This window comes from Onychostoma macrolepis, chromosome 15 (assembly GCF_012432095.1).
Source record: "Onychostoma macrolepis isolate SWU-2019 chromosome 15, ASM1243209v1, whole genome shotgun sequence".
NCBI classification, from domain to species: Eukaryota; Metazoa; Chordata; class Actinopteri; order Cypriniformes; family Cyprinidae; genus Onychostoma; species Onychostoma macrolepis.
In genome coordinates this window covers 17,751,542-17,768,731 of record NC_081169.1, presented here as the reverse complement: position 1 = coordinate 17,768,731, position 17,190 = coordinate 17,751,542, and the positions used below count along the sequence as shown (strand labels likewise).

Genomic DNA, 17,190 nt, shown 5'->3' with positions numbered 1-17,190 from the left:
GGCTATTAAAGGGTGTAATTCATTATAATTATTCATAATGTGCATTGTAATACATATCTCATCGTAAATAATTCTAACCTAATTTAAAATGCACAGTGTAACAAAGAATTGATAAGTGTTATAATGTATTAACTGTGGTCACAATTAATTATTAGATTGTACAATGCGTTATAAGGTGCATTACAAGGCATAATTAATGCATTAAAACTACTTTTAGAATGCATTATACATAAAGGCTTTAAGTGCTACCACAGTTGTTTTATATTACACCATTGTTCAATTATGTTGATTTTGTCATTCGCATAGTTCATTGCCCTTATTACAGCTGTTACGTAAACTGTTTTGCTTTTTTGTCAAATTTTCAAGTACTTTTGGTTGATTAACCACATAGATGGTTTGTTTGTATGGAGGACGAGAAATGACTTAAGTATAAATAAATAAATAAATACATAAATGCAGAAATAAATAAATAAATGTAGAAATGCAGAAATAAATACATGAATAAATAAATAAATGAAGGAATAAATATATAAATAAATAATTAATTAAATGCTGAAATAAATAAATGTAGAAATACATAAATGAAGAAATAATTACTTAATTAAATGCTGAAATAAATAAAGACATGCATAATGAATGAATAAATTATTTTGTCAAAAGTGTCATTTTTAATTATGCGTATTATTGCGTAATTGGTATTGAGAAACAGCTCGTGTATTTTCAAGCCGTGGCAGGCTTGACCGCAGTTAATAAAGTTAGGCTAACTAGGCTAATTGCTATCTTGCGTTTGTGCCTAATAGAAACGGTTGTTCTGACTGCTTTGCCTAATTGACCAATCCTGCATTGAGAGAGGTTAGGACCGCCTACCTTATTAACATACGGACACAGAAATACAGAAATAAATAAATATAGAAATGCACACATAAATGTAAAACTAAATAAATGTAGAAATACATAAATAAATGTAGTATAACACATAAAAAAAATAGTATAAATAAAAATGACACTTTTGGCAAAATGTATTTAATTTATGCATATCTTTATTTATTTCAGCATTTAATTAATTAATTAATAATTTATTTATGTATTTTTATTTATTTATTAATGTATTTATGTATTTCTACATTTATTTATTTCTGCATTTATGTATTTATTCATTTATTTATTTATACTTAAGTCATTTCTCGTCCTCCATCGGTTTGGTTCATGGCTTATAATTGTTTAACTTTAACTTATAATACTTTTCACTTAACTTGTAAAGCTTTTTAAAGATCTCAATAGAAAAAAATTAATTAATTTTTTTTTTGGAACCAACAGCATGAAAAAAGTAGGCAGGACTGTTGTACAGTACTGAAAAGATATTTTGTTCGCAAAATTTTTCAGAGCAATGGTAAATGTGGCCGCGAGTTTAGTCTCAGTCCTGAAACCATTTTTGGCTCTTTATTTGCAACAAATGAGATTTGGCCACACAGGCAGATGAGGGCGGTCCCAGATTAGTATTAGGAAGGCAAACTGTACAGAGCAGTAGTGGGAAGGGTGTGTGGGTCTCTGGCAGGGAAAGTGACTCATCAGTGATGAGTCATTCAAAACAGACGAAAAGGAGGGAGTCTTTCGACTCTGTCTTACTCCATAATCTCACACGATTAATCCAATAACACACTCCTGTCAATTTAGAAGGCACAATGATTTCCTGAAGTGGTGACCGCAGTTTATGAGCTACATGTCAAGTGTTGACTCTCTACGGAGCCGGACCATTCAAATAGTGCCTGAATAACATATTAGCCTTCTGATTTGGGGGAAAATTGGGGTGTTTTTTGACAAAGCATAGCCGTGTAGTTTATTTACAGCATGTCACAGACTCGTCTGTTGTTGACACAGATAATTAGCCCTGTGGATTTGTTTGTTTGTGGAACATCCATACATTATTTGAGCTCAACATAGAGGTGCTCATCAACAGCAAACAGGAAAGCATAGAGTTGCAGCTGTGTTGTTTCTGTACGATTAATTAAATGTGTTATTGACTGTCAGGCTGCCCTGTAGATTGAGCTGTCATTATGCAATCCTGAGATTTGCCTGACAGTGTTGATTGCATGGAAAAACTCTGCACTGCTTTTGGCTGAATTTGTGTGTGTGTGTTTTGTACAGGTGTGTTTATTGGGTGACTGTGTGGGAGGTGTGCTGTGTTTCGACGCTCTCTGTTTCAGCAACAGCCCCAGACACAGCAGCCCCATCCACGGCAGCCGACATGACAGCACAGAGAGCTTAACGGTATGCACAGAAACACTGAATCACTCACTCACACAGTTTGAAAACACGTGTAACTTTTATTCTTTTCTTCTCTTGTCTTTAGAGTGAATCTGGTAACAAAACACACACAAACACACACACACACACACACACCTGATTAGGAATACATTGTTGACAATTAAAACAGATGCCATATGTTACACAAAATATATAAAAAAATAAAAAGCTAAAAACTAGAATCAGTCATTTTAAATGCTACAAGTCAGTTTGGGCATCACAACTTTATAATGTGCAATATGAAAATAGTTGTAAAAAGTGCATACAATGAAATTCCCAATATAAGCTGATACTGATATTTTAAAAATATATTACATTTAACAGTGTTATTACATTATTCATGCTTGTGATGATGATGATGATGATGATGATGGCAAAGAAAAATAAAGGTACCACTTCATAATAAGATTCCATTTGTTAACATTAGTTACTACATTAGTTAACATGAGTTAACAATGAAAAATACTTCTAAAGCAATACTAATACATGATTAAAGTTAAATGTTGTATCCGTTTAATTATTTAATGGATCTGAACCAACAATGAACAGTTGATTTTTTTTAATTAACTGACAATGACAAAAATGATAAATACTGTACCATCTGTATTGTTTAGTGTAACAATACAGTACTGTAAATAATAGGACCTTATTGTAAAGTGTTACCAAAATAAATAAAGGTTAAAAAGTGGATAAATAGTGTATGCACAATGAAATACCCAATACTGACTGATACTGATAAATTAAAACATCTGTAATCTTGGCTAATAACAGATAGGGTATCCTATACCTGACATATTTTGCATCCCTGTAAACGAGATGTCTGATTTTGCTTCTAGTAGTATCACACGTTTAAAGTTGTAGATGAAATCTCAACAATGATATCTTGGCATATCTGAGCAGAGTTTGTGACAAAGTCTGAATATTTAATATCTCAATATAAAAATGTCTCAACAAAATTCATGGTGAAAAAGTCTGAGCTATTCTATCCTCATTCATTTCATATCTCTGTATTATAACTCTAAATGTTGATAATGGTCTCAGTTGTGTTTATTTTTTATCTTTTGAACCCTCCGAGACAAAGTTGATAAAGAAACATCACTGAGTGCTCATTTTAGTCTTCTGAGCTATGAAAGAGCAGATTCCTGTGGGTTTTCCTTTCACACTACTGTGATCTTCAGGGAGAACAGAACAGCTGTCACATCAGTCACACCATCCAGACACTGTACTTCAGTGCTCATTTATATTATTTCCACATTTATATAAATGATGACTCTGTTCAGCTGGCTATGTCTCACATTTTCCACACACTCAGGATAACCCTGATGTCAGTCCGAGTCTGAGCTCCAGCAAACGTCTTAGCAGGAGCAACATTGACTTATCTGCCCCCAATGAGACCCGCAACAGGAAAACTCCACTCAGCCGCAAACAGAGCGACTCGTATGATGGAGACTCCTCTGGCAGCCAGCACCACCCGTTCCTCAGCAGGTACTGCATGCTTGAAAGAACACATCAGAATTTTAACCTGCTTCTAGAAGTGTTTCTATTACAATATTTTCTCCATGCAGAAACAATCTCAGAAGAGTGTCAATGTTGCTCTTGTTTTTTGAGTAGACTGACATATGTATCATTGGTGTGGTCATTTTTTCGAACAATGGCAGAACAAATTTGCCTTAGTTTCGTAATTAGTTTTAGTAAATTTGGCATATTTTAATTGTTTTTGGTGCAGATAAGCAGTCTTAGTAATTATTAGGATTATCCATGCTTCTTGTTTGTAATAAGAAATCAGAACAAGATTACCCAGATGTGTCCTTCTGGACAAGCCATCCATAAATGTGTCACCTTTTTTCTTCAGTCCTGTTTATCAATATTGGCTGCTTGGTGGCATGTTGCGTCTGCCTGCAGTGCTATTAATAGTCACAGCTGCAGTCAGTGTGCGAATACTGTATGAGAGATTGAAACAGAAGTTGCTCAATGCCACAGCAGCAAAGGACCAAATATCCGACTGTTTATCTTCTAAATGATCCTATTTAGGGTATTGATGTGGCAAGAGAGATTTCTCTGCACTATTGTTGTCATAAGTCTCCAGCAAAGCTCTTTTATTAAAAGAGTTCCTGAATATTCCTGTATTCAACAATAGCATTCCATGTTTTTACCCTCAGTTACAGCTAAAAATGTATGTCATTGTGCATAAAAGTATATATCAAATAAAGTATTATTCATATGCAGCTTCGGATTAGGGCGTAAGGATAAATTGAGCCACTGGGGAATACATAAACTGTTTTAAATAAAATTTGAACACAATTGAGAATAATACTTTTTTTGAAAATGCACTTTACCCTGTTCCAAAGTCTTGAATCCCATAAGCCATAAGTAATATAATATTACAATCTGAATATTTGAAAGTACTGAAACATGTATTTTATCTATCTATCTATCTATCTATCTATCTATCTATCTATCTATCTATCTATCTATCTATCTATCTATCTATCTATCTATCTATCTATCTATCTATCTATCTATCTATCCTTATTGTGAAACAATTTGTGCAATTAAATCTTTACTATTGAATTATAATATTTTAAAATATTTAATTTAATATATAATATTATACTGTAATATACTGTAACATAGTCCACTGTAATATTCATTTTAGTGTAGTAACATTTTCAGCATTTATTTTTACTTGGTATTTCCTAGTTACAATGTGTGTCACTTTTAGTCAAAAAAATGCTTCATTTAGTAATTCAACCTAATATTTTTTCAAAATGCATGTTTTACAGTATATATTGGTAATTCATCAACAAGCCCCCCTTTTTGTATGTTTAAATGTATGCGCGATAAATTTGCTGTTACATAAAACTTGTTTTATTTGCCATATAGAAAAAACATATTGATAGGCAAAATGCAAAAAAAAAAAAAAAATTTTAATGTTTTTTTTTCTATAAAAATGCTGGCTTAACGGGATACTCCACCCCAAAATGAAAATTTTGTCATTAATCACTTACCCCCATGTCGTTCCAAACCTGTAAAAGCTTTGTTCGTCTTCGGAGCACAATTTAAGATATTTTAGATGAAAACCGGGAGGCTAGTGACTGTCCCATTGACTGCCAAGTAAATTACACTGTCAAGGCACAGAAAAGTATGAAAAACATCGTCAGAATACTCCATCTGCCATCAGTGGTTCAACCGTAACGTTATGAAGCGCCAAGAATACTTTTAATAACGACTTTATTCAGCAATTCGGCACCATAGTGTCACCGTAGCGCCATTATCGCTGCACGCAAAATGTGTACGCTCTTCCGTGTCAGCCGCGACATAGGGATACGGTTTCTACGTGGGTTTACACTTTGATTTGAACGCAAACAGCGCATCCCTATGTCGAGGCTGACACGGAAGAGCGTATGCATTTTGCGTGCAGTGATACTCTCCAAAATGGCGCTACGGTGCCGAATTGTTGAATAAAGTCGTTATTTTTGTTTTATTTCCATAGAAAAAGTATTCTCGTCGCTTCATAATGTTACGGTTGAACCACTGATGGCAGATAGAGTATTCTGACAATGTTTTTCATACTTTTCTGGACCTTGACAGTGTAATTTACTTGGCAGTCAATGGGACAGTCACAAGCTTCCCTGGTTTTCATCTAAAATATCTTAAATTGTGTTCCGAAGACGAACATAGCTTTTACTGGTTTGGAACGACATGGGGGTGAGTGATTAATGACAAAATTTTCATTTTGGGGTGGAGTATCCCTTTAAGGGCACCTTACCTGGTTTCCTATTGAAGATTGATCTAGGGACCTTTTTCATTACCAGCCCTTACAATGCAGGTTATCTTGTCATAGGTTTTTATATCTTGCGCCTTTGTGCAGTCACTAAAGGGCCGCTGAGAGGAGTACTGGACAAAAGCCCTGTTTCTCACCCAGGACTGATAGTGCTGGGCCTGAGGGAGACTTATCACTTAGCTCATCCATACCCCTCAGCTCTACTACATTTCACTCCCAATCATCTGTCCCCAGGGTCCTGTACACCCCATCCTTTTCACACTCAGTCTGAGGTGAGATAGCCAGAGTCTTTAAGAGCTTTTCTGTCATCGCTCCTAGTATGATGGTAATAAAGACAAACAATGTGCGAAAACAGGGTGGAGGTTTGAAACGCTGCGAGAAGAGTTGTTGACAGTCCAACCGGAAGATTCATGCTGTAATCGGTTGGGGTTGAATATGATTTTATATCAGGGTATGCACTTTATTTGATATCCGTGAGGACAACTGTATATTCTGCTTTTTGTCTGGGTATTCTGGAAGGAATAGTTCACCAAAAATGTACTCACCCTCAGGCCATCCTGTAAAAAGCAATATTATAAATATTGTTTGTTACAAACATGCTAAATTGATGTAAATTGACTTCTAAATTGGTTTGTGTGGATTACTTGTGATGTTTTTATAAGCTGTTTAGACTCTCGTTCTGATGGCACTCTTTCACTGCAGAGGATCCATTGGTGAGCAAATGATTTAATGCTAATTTATCCAAATTATTCTGATTAAGAAACGCATGCATCTACGTTTTGAATGGCCTGAGGGAAATTTACAGAAAATATTTGTGTGGACTATTGCTTTAAATAACTCCCAAAATGCCAAAGGCAACAACTACTCGTATGTCATCTTTTGTGTGTGTGTATTCAGTCTGATACAGGATGGAACAGACCTGAGACTGAGCAGCAGCACCAGTTTAGTATTGAATCCAGGTCGCTTTGACTTTGAGGTGTCGGATTGTTTTCTGCTGGGTTGTCCTCTTGGATTGGTGCTTGCAATGAGACGCACTGTGCTTCCAGCTGTTCAGGGTTGGTGTGGAAATTCTCCAATTAATGTTCAGGACACATTGTCCTCTGAATACATTCCTGTTATGGTTTCTCCCTCCTCAGTCATATTTACAATTAATTTTGTCATCTTTATCTTTTCTGTTTGTCCTGCAGTGTCTCAGCTCCGGCCTGCATGTTCACAGATAGTCAACCTGTTTTACCCCTCTGACCCGTCGGCCTCTAGACTCGAACCATTGCTGCACTCCCAATTCCACAAACTGCCTCCGTTCCCTGTGCCCCGCTACCAGCGTTATCCTCTGGGAGACGGTCGTTCCAACCTTATCGGTGAGTGAGATATCCCAACGAAAATCAATTATACTGTAGGCCGCTAAACCACATGCACAAATAAAGTGCAATATTCACTCATTTGTTCCTTTTATTATGTTTCATAATTGCTTTGTCACAGTAATGCGCTTATCTTGGATTGCCAAATTGTCTCTGTGTGCTATTTTGAGTAATTATTCTGGTTTGGCTGTTAACAAGGTTTTCTGGGGAAGAAACTACACTGGATTTTTCTGTGACTTCCTTCTTTTCCAGACAGACAACTGCTAACCTGAGCAATACTGTGCCCCCTCTTTCCCCCCTTAAAAATTCTTTTATTCAATGTCAGATTCCCTGGAGTTTTACCAAGTTCTGCAGGCTGGTGTCTTGCTCTGTAATGAGGTCCTGATTTATTTAGAGCATATTTTATCCTGCTTTGCAGACATATTTAACTTACATGTCATCCATTTTAGGCTTGTTCTATTTTCTAGGCTAGGCTTAGAACTAGGACAAATATTATTGAGCTAATGATGTTTCCTTTAGAAACCTTTCAATGACAGAAATAACAAATCTGGCTAAATTAGTGTTTTAGTATTTTTCAAATAGTATAGTATTTATTAATATTTTCATTTTAAATATTCGTTTTAGTTTAAGATTTAGTTATTTGATGTGATTGTCATTTTTATAAGATTTGTTTATCTTTCTAGTTTGGTTAAATTGATTTTTCAGTTTTAATTTTATTATTTTAAGGCCATTTCAGTTAGTTTTCAAATTTTGCTTGTATTCAAGTTTGCATCTAATACACACACATTAAATATTTAATGTTATTTCAACTAACAGACTTTTCAGAAGATGAAAAGATGAACATTTATTCAAAAACAAACTGAAATAATGAATAGTAAACAAATTTGAAAATGCTCAAGGATAATAATCTCAAGGAACGTAAAAACTCCACTCTAAACATGGTGTAAATGAGCTGTTTTTAAGATCATTTGACAGGAAAGCAAATAGTTTTAACTGTGAAACCTTCCTGAAAAAGGAGGGATTACAACCCTTGTCAATACAATGCAACAGAGAGAGGCATCAGCCATTGAGAGGAAGCAGTCTGTGTCTCACAGGAAATGTGACACTGACTTTTAATTATATCAAGTCTCACTCTGCTGATCATAGGCGAAGAATATCACAATATTTGTTAGATACCGAGGCGTGGATGTGTCTAATTTAATGCATGTGCACACACACCGCACACACATGCTCCGTTTTAATGCAGTACTTAATAATTGCCATCCTAATGGAGTATCTCTGGAGCAGCCTCCCATGTGTAGGGTTCTTCCATTATGAATCATTACAGATTTACTCAGCAGGCCTTTAATGTGAGAAATGTATCTGATATCCATCTGTTTTCGTGTTTATGCTGTTCCTGTGTATTTGGATTAATTCATTTCATTTGGCGGCTGACTGAAAATCCGGAGCCATTAATTTCAAGTAGCTGGAAACTGGGGACCACGATCCCAAAGCCATATGTGAAGCGACATCATGGAGTTCCTTTTCTCATTACGCTGTAGAACAGCCTGATTCTTTCCACTGAACTCTGTATTCCTCTCATCTCCGCATTGCCTTCAGCCCCTCATGCCCAGAGCTCATATACCACCTCGCCCTCATCTCAAATGTCCCTCGAGTTATTCTACAGTGTAGTAGTAAATGCTGTGCCTTAGTCTTCAATCTTCTCAGAGTTGCCCGGTTGTTTAAAAGTCATGCTAAGCCAGTATTTTGAACAAGACCTTTTGCTCAATTGATCTTGCTTTTTGTGTTTCAGTGCGTGTTCCTTGTTTTTTTGGGGGGGTTTTTTCGTTGAACGTCCCTTACCTCTAATCATGGCTCCTGACTTAAACTTGCTCATAAAAAGTTTTTCAAATATTACACATGCACTCAGTATATAAGGATGATTGAAAGCACTGTCTTGCTCTGACGGTTGTGTGTACAGCACATGGGAACTGAATATATTCTTTAGTTCATTAAGTGTATAGCTTCTTATTTTGCTACTGATTAATCAACAATCACTAACATTTTCTGTGATTTAAAAAGATGTATAAAAGATGTTAAAGTAAGTCTACGTACCATTTAAAATAAAGTATTAAAAAATGTAAGTGTTCGTTGATTTTGAGCCAGTTCCTGGCTCCTCCTCCTGATATCAATGAGCTTTGTTACATTGGAGTCAAAACCTGGGAATAGGGAGGTGGGAACTGGCTCAAAATAAAAGCACACATTAATTCACAAAATAACCACAACAAACAAAACAAGTATACATTATAATATATATTTTTATTTTAGAATTATATAATAAAATAAAACGATAAAAAAATACTATTGTGTATCTTAATATGATATGCTGCTAGTTGTACGTCCCAATAGCTTGAAGCACATACAAACTTGAAGCACTTAAACAAACTTGACTGGAAACAACTCACAGTTCTGTAATGAGTCATCTATAGCTGTAATGCTTTTTTGTAATTATTGTAATTATTATTATTATTTTTTTATTATTTTTTTATTATTATTTTTTTTTAATAAAGTCTCTTAAGCTTACCAGGGCTGCATTTATTTAATCAAAAATAATTTTCTAATTTAATATATTTTAAAGGGGTGTTTAATTGCGATTTCACTTTTTTAACGTTAGTGTGTAATGTTGCTGTTTCAGCATAAACAATATCTGCAAAGTTACGACGCAGAAGAAAGCCAACAAATATATCGTCTTTTGAAATTATGGCAGTTTAATGCCTATAAATACGGCTGGTAGGGACTATAACGAGCTACTTCCCGGGTTTGTGTCGTCATAAACACTGCTGTATTAAAGCTCAGGATAAAACCGTATATTAAAAGTTAACATAAGCAGAAGCATTTATAAATAACAGGTAGCGCATCTAAAAGTATGAGACAACAACAAACAAAAAACATACCATTAAGAGCTGTGCTTGCACAGGTTCTGCGCGATCCTCTTCACTAATATCCGCTGTGTCTCAATCGGGCTCAAATTGATAAGCAATATTGATGCCGTCATTGTTTACAATACAACACAACACCGGAGCACATGACGCTGAGCTGAGGGGCGGGACGTTTAGATGCACGCTCGGTGGTTTAGCGAATCACAACACACTGGCCCAGCTAACCAATCTGAGCCTCATTGCGTATTTCTGAAGGAGGGGCCTCATAAAAACAGGAAATCGTCGGAGCGTTCGAAGGAGAAGGGACAGAGAGGTTAATTATGTGAAAAATAATGTGTTTTTTTAAAAACAAAGCATTAACACGTTACAGTCACTTCATCAATTTAATGCATCCTTACTAAACAAAAATATTTCTTCTCAAAAGTCTTACTGCCACCCCAACATTTTGAATGGAGGCAAACATGCACTCAACGATTTGATCACGCCACATTGATTGTAATAAAATGTACCTATAATTTTGAATAACATTTAATTTGTTGCATTTTGGTCGCATTCTGGAGCACTGTTTGCAATTTCTCCTTCCTGCCCCCATTTACCTGTTTTCATTTACTGTATCTCTAATCGCTATCACTTTCTCTCTGTTGCTCAGGTCTCACTTCTCAAGTATAATTGAATGGGTGACTCATGAACTTAGGAAATGGCCATTTAATTGTATGTTTTCAGTTATCCTCCTTGATGTATTATCATTGCATCTGTGCTTTCTAGCTGTACACAAGTTAAGTGTTTGTTCATTTGTCAAGCTAATCTCACACGCAAATGTTTTCGTCAGTGTCGTGATCACACCAGAATATGTTTGCTACTATTTATATGCATGCTTCGTCTTAGTAAGAATGAGTGTGATTGTTGTAAAAAGCCCATCGCTCACGTAAATAGATGGCTTTGGTAAGACTAATGAACTCTGTATCGAAAGTGTGATCAGTCTCCCTGCCTGTTCCTCATGTCTGCATAAACAGCAGTCGTCTTTCCTGTGTTCATCCAGGTTTGGTGTAATGGTGCTGTCTGATTTCTGTCCATGCTTTCTGAAGCGAGAGCTCCTGTGAATTTGTATTCTGCGGCTGGCTCCAAGGCCTTTAGTGACATGAGAAATTAAGCAGCGTCCTGTGCACGGCAAAAACTCCTCGGAAAAGGTCAAGCTGAGAGACTGTGGGGGTTAACTCTGCAAAACTGTACCCAGATAGAAGAGTTTGGCTCTCTGGAGCATTTTGCAGTTTGTGGCTACAGTTGGGGCAGGCATAAGCAGATTCTGAACACGCCTTAGCCAAGCTCTCAGAGATGTCAGCATGACTGGAAAGCAATAAAATCGCAGAGGCTCGTTCTGATGACCAGCACTGATAGGGCTGTCCTTGCTTAGAATTCACACCTAGCCTCAGTATCGTGCTCTCTGTCCACCAGCCCTCCACCCTGCTCGTCTCCAAGCCCTCCGTTTCCTCTTTTCCAGACCCCTATTACCAGGGTAGATTACTTTTAGATTACTTTTGATTTAACTCGTTTATCACATTGATTTAAATAGCATTACCTTGTACCATAATGATGTAAAAAATGCAAAGAGTAAAAAAACTTGTTCCATTCATTGTAATTTACAACATGAAGTGCATTAAATATATTACATCAAGGTTTCCCAAACTAGGGTTCGTAAAGGAACTGCAGGGGGGTTGTGAGTTTAATGAAAAGCTGACAATTAATTAAATCATAAAAAAATTAAATGAAAATAAGTCATTTTAAAACAAACTCCCTTTCTTTTTTTTTCTTTTTAATTTTAAAATATTATTTTTTTATTTGAACTCCCTTTCGAGGAAAGTCTCTTCACTTGGCGGCCATATTTAATTTGCAATGTCTCCGGGCAGCTCGTAGAAGACTTATCTTAATGAATGGGGGAATCCTGAAATCTCAAACTGCTCGCTGAACTCAAAATGTTAAATCAGCAACAAAAACCTGAAATTAATTGCCCCATGAATGTTGTTTCTTATGCTCAAATAGCGTTTAAAAAGCATATTTTTCAGACTAGACCAGGCAATGCGCATGCGGGGTCATAACGTGCTTATACTGCACATGTGCATTGGCTGGTCTAGTCAGGTTTCTATGGGAAATTTGGCTCTTTCATTTAGAAGGTGGGACTATTCCTCCATATTGCGCGTTGCAGTTTCTCCCGTTCATAAGTATAGGAGAGAACCGTCTTTGCATTTCTATAGTCTTTGTTTTAAATAAAACACTTACTAAAAAAAGATGAAATATTTTTATTTACCTGCATGCCATGTGATCATTAATCAACATCAAAGAAACCGTGAGCATGCAAATGTGTTACTTAATTATTGAAATATTTATTTTAAAATCTAAGGGGTACTTAAAGCAAACATATTTGGTGAATAAGGTTTAGATGACAAAAAGTTTTGGAATGCCTGCATTACATGTAACTAAGAAATAACGTGAATATGTGCATTTTAATTAGTTATAATTAATAATACATGGTTAAAAAACATACAGAGTAATAATTCAGATAAAAATGAATGTGTTCATCAGTAGCCTAGTTGATGCAATGTTGAAACCCTTCTTAAACCTGAAAAGATTTTTGTATATCCAGTGGTCAAATACAGTCGCCACCTGACTAATAACTGATCTTTGTGTGAATGTCCACAAAACTGGACTATATATACATATATAATATGTATATAATTGGTTGGCTATTTTAGAAAGGAAAATTTAAAAGATGAAAAAGAGAAATTAGGGCGAATCAATGATTTATGAATAATTTATTGCTATTGTGTGAATAATATGTAATCATGTAATCCATAAAAAAGTAACTGTAGTCTGATTACGAGTATTTTAAAATGTAATTTACTCTGATTACAAGTACTTAATTTTTGGAATCTGATTACGTAATCCAGATTACATGTAATCAGTTACTACCCAGCTCTGCGTACCAATCATTATAACTCGCCTTACCCCCTGTTTGGGAGGGTGGGGTAAAATGTGTCAGTTCATGAATGGCAAACTGGGCATAATTATGATTACAAAACATTGAGAATTGTTTCACACATTCAAATATTCTGAATATTACTACTTTAATTGGCCTTAACTTTATATATTCATTTCTATTTGATATCTTATTTATTTTTTTATTTATTACTATATTATCTATCTGTCTATCTATCTGTCTGTCTGTCTATTTATATATAGATATGTACATATGTATGCACACACAAACAAATTTTTATTTGTAGTATTTTACTTATTTATTTTTTACATCTTTGTTTATAAATTGTTGCTACAGTGTTTTAGGAAACAAATTGTTGCAAAAATACTAAAGTGATGGACATTCATGTCAAGTTTAGTTTTAAAACTTTCTATTCACCTTATTTTTTAGAGTGAGTGTGGCCATTTGTACATTTTATGGGTCTGGCTCGTAGACTATGTAAAACATGGAGGTGTGTCCATGACGTCACCCGTAGGGTTCAGAAGAGCATTTTGAAGCCCAAAGTGGGCGGAGCCAGTCATTGGCATCTTGGCAGCACGTCACTGTGTGTCACTCCTGGACAAACAAAAATGTGCAAAGAGGGTGGATGTGGGTGGAGCTAGTAGTGACCATAGACTGTAGGTAGTGACAGCAGCAACAACAATCCACATGTCACTCTAGTGGCCACGCCCTTAATTATGCAGTACTTTAAGGCTTAATATAATTTAAACAGTTGAGTTATAAAAAAAAATTCACCCCCCTCACAGTTGTCATAAAGGGCAAAATTATATTGCAAACTGGTGTATCTTACCATATTATTTTAATGTATTATCTTTAATTATGAACAAACTGGTTTGTAGTGCACTTTGTTATTCTTCTCGTTATTTCCCCACTGTGGCTAATGAACCAGAAGTCTTGCAAGTTCACAGAAAATGGCTTACTTCAGCGTTGAAAAATAAGTTGGATATGTGTGTATATGTGGCAAGTAGGCATTTAAACCATGTCATACTTGTGAAAAGATGATGATATGATTTCAAATCTGTCCTCACCTCACTTTTCGGATTGTTCCTACGCTCTTGTCTGTTACAGACATCCAACCATCCCCGTCCCCCACATTTCAGTGACTGTCATCATAGCTGAAACCCTGGCCATTTGCGAGCCCATAGCAATGGCAAATGAGAGAAGCCAATTGTTGGAATGACAGAGGAGAGGTGATCTTTACCACCTGTAGTGGTCAGGGGCACACAGCTGCCAATGTGACACACACACAACACACACATATATATATATATATATATATATATATATATTCCAGCTCAGACGTGCATGTGGTTGCGCTCATAATGTGGGCCATCCTAATGGGATGTTTTCTGCACAGGCTGCTGGACTAATGAAAATAGATTCAATTTACCCCTGTCAGAAATAACAGGCAGCAGGCATATAAAGGGACCGATTAGCCAGGGTGGACACTTAAAGAATTTCTGCCTGCATGTCATTCTGTGTTCTCAAAGAGGGAGGAAAGGATAGCACTTGATCCCTGTCAGGAAGCATTTAGGGATGTTGCACAAACATAGTTTGACGTTGTGGTGAGTTATATTGAGAGTGAAAGGGAGGCTTTTGTTGTTTTGGTTGTGCAGTGGCTGAGGGTTTTATAAATTCAATTTAAACAGGCTCCTCTGGGGTCATGGCGTGGTGTTGTCTAGAATCAAGCCAGTTCTCTTTTTTTGTCTTTCTCACACACAAACACGTATTGTATAGGCCTATTCACTTATATTCACATGCTTTTCATGAAATCAAAGAAAATCCATAAAAAATAAAAAAAATTATATATATATATACAGTATATATATTAGTGCTGTCAAATGATTAATCGCGATTAATTGCATCTGAAATTAAAGCTTTTGTTTGCATAATATATGTGTGTGTTCTGTGTATATTTATTATGTATATATAAATACACACACATACAGTAGGCCTGTCGCGATAGTCGATATATCGACTTATTGCACGATATATGGAAATGAGCGCGATCATTTTTGGTGCCGCGATATATTGCGACTGATCATTTTTTTATAATTAAAAATAATGATTATATAAATTTTTTTTACATCGAAATGAATATCACCAACATTTTAGTCGATCGTGCTGCCTCTGTCATCTCGTCTGCTCTCTGTGGCGGAGGCGGGGCTTAGGCAGCACACGCACACAGAGCGGACAGCGACAGGTGAAGAGAAGGCGTGAACCCACTGCGTTATAAAGTGTTTCGTGACATCTACAGCCGGTTAGAAAGAACAAGTCCCAATGGACTTGGTTTCAAAGCCGCAATCTTCTGCTCCGGTGTGGGAACATTTTGGCTTTAAGCCGAATGAGAGAGGAGAGCCAATTAACGTGAATGAGCCGGTATTTGTTTTATTTATTTATTATAAAAATAAATAAATTCTCAAATGTCAGTCCTGTCTTCCTGTGTCTTGTGTTTCCCCTCCTCTCGTGCCCATATTTGGTTTGTTCCTGTCCTCGTTTAGGTTAGTTAATTTGCTCCAGGTGTGTATTGTTTTCCTTTGATTTCCTTGTCCTTAAAAGCCCCAGTCCATTCAGTTTGTGTTTGTCGGGTCTACTTGTTGGATGTCGTGTGTTTCCTGTGTTCCCAGTATTAAAGTCTGTTCAACGTTCCTCCACATCTCTCTCTCATTCCTACCAACGAATCGTGACAGAAGACCCGACCAAAATCGTAACCTCTACAGTTTCCCCCCCTTTTTTTTCTACGTTTTGTCAGTTGTTTTTTTTTGTTGTTGTTCCTGTTTTTTTTCCTGCGGCGATGGAAGTCGCTGCTCAGATCTTCGCCCTTGCCCGCCTGGATCTCCCCTTCTACGAGTATGCGGCCGAGTTCTGTCAGCTCGCCAGGGGAATGCCGCTGGACGACGCGGGCATCATCCACCTTTTCCGGCTCGGTGTCTGGAAAGTGTCCGAGCCGGAGCTAGCTTGTTGTTCGATTAACATACTTGACGGCACAACTTTATTAGGCTGCTGTCACAAGACCTATTTCACGGATCCAATACTGATACATATGCGTTTTCATTCGCAACTGTTTACATTAACTTAAGACAAAGCCGACAGTGCTTATGAGGATACTCGCCAGGACAACCATTTTGACATCATTTTGTGTGTATTTGGCCACTGAAGCGCAACAAGCGCACGCTTTGCATGTGACTGAGCGCACAGAAAAGCGCCTCTGGAGCATGCGAGTACCGAAAGGCTTAAAAAGACGTGCAAATTATACATTTTTGTGAGGATGCAACAATGACCGATTAGGCAATTGACAATTCTGTCAACTGTACCGAAACGCAAGCTAAAGTCTTGTATAGCAGCGTGCAGCAGCACTGGGTGCGCCTATGTGAAGAGAAGGTCAAAGAGAGAAGACACGGTACAGCTGAATCACTCAAGCTGTTTTCAAATGACTGATTTGATCTGATGGTTTGTGTGAATTTATTTACTCATCTAATCTACACGCTATATTGAATAAATGTTTTGCATGAATTTCCATTTTAAAGTCAAAAGCTGCGGGCTTGAGTAATGCGATATATGCGCAATACCACACCGAAATTCAGGACCTGATTAAACATAATTATATTGTACAGAGAATTGTGAAACATGACTTTTCCAAAACTTTCTGTTTATTTTTTGTTTTGTTTTTTTCAAAACTTTCCAGGCCTGGAAATTGCTGTTTTAAAATTCCATGACTTTTCCAGGTTTTTCATGACCGTATGAACCCTGTATGTGACGATCGGGTGCGGTTATCTAAATCAGACAAAAATATAG

At 36.5% G+C, this 17,190-nt stretch overlaps 1 protein-coding gene across 1 annotated transcript in view; it reads left to right on the top strand.

Annotated features, from left to right (window-relative positions):
• pitpnm3 (PITPNM family member 3) overlaps positions 1-17,190 on the top strand; it is a 100,097-nt gene that overhangs the window by 57,956 nt on the left and 24,951 nt on the right. Inside the window, exons 7-10 of the mRNA XM_058799864.1 lie at positions 2,146-2,268; positions 3,617-3,789; positions 6,986-7,143; positions 7,276-7,446. Coding sequence (XP_058655847.1) covers positions 2,146-2,268; positions 3,617-3,789; positions 6,986-7,143; positions 7,276-7,446 — 625 coding nt within the window. The remainder of the gene's footprint in view (positions 1-2,145; positions 2,269-3,616; positions 3,790-6,985; positions 7,144-7,275; positions 7,447-17,190) is intronic.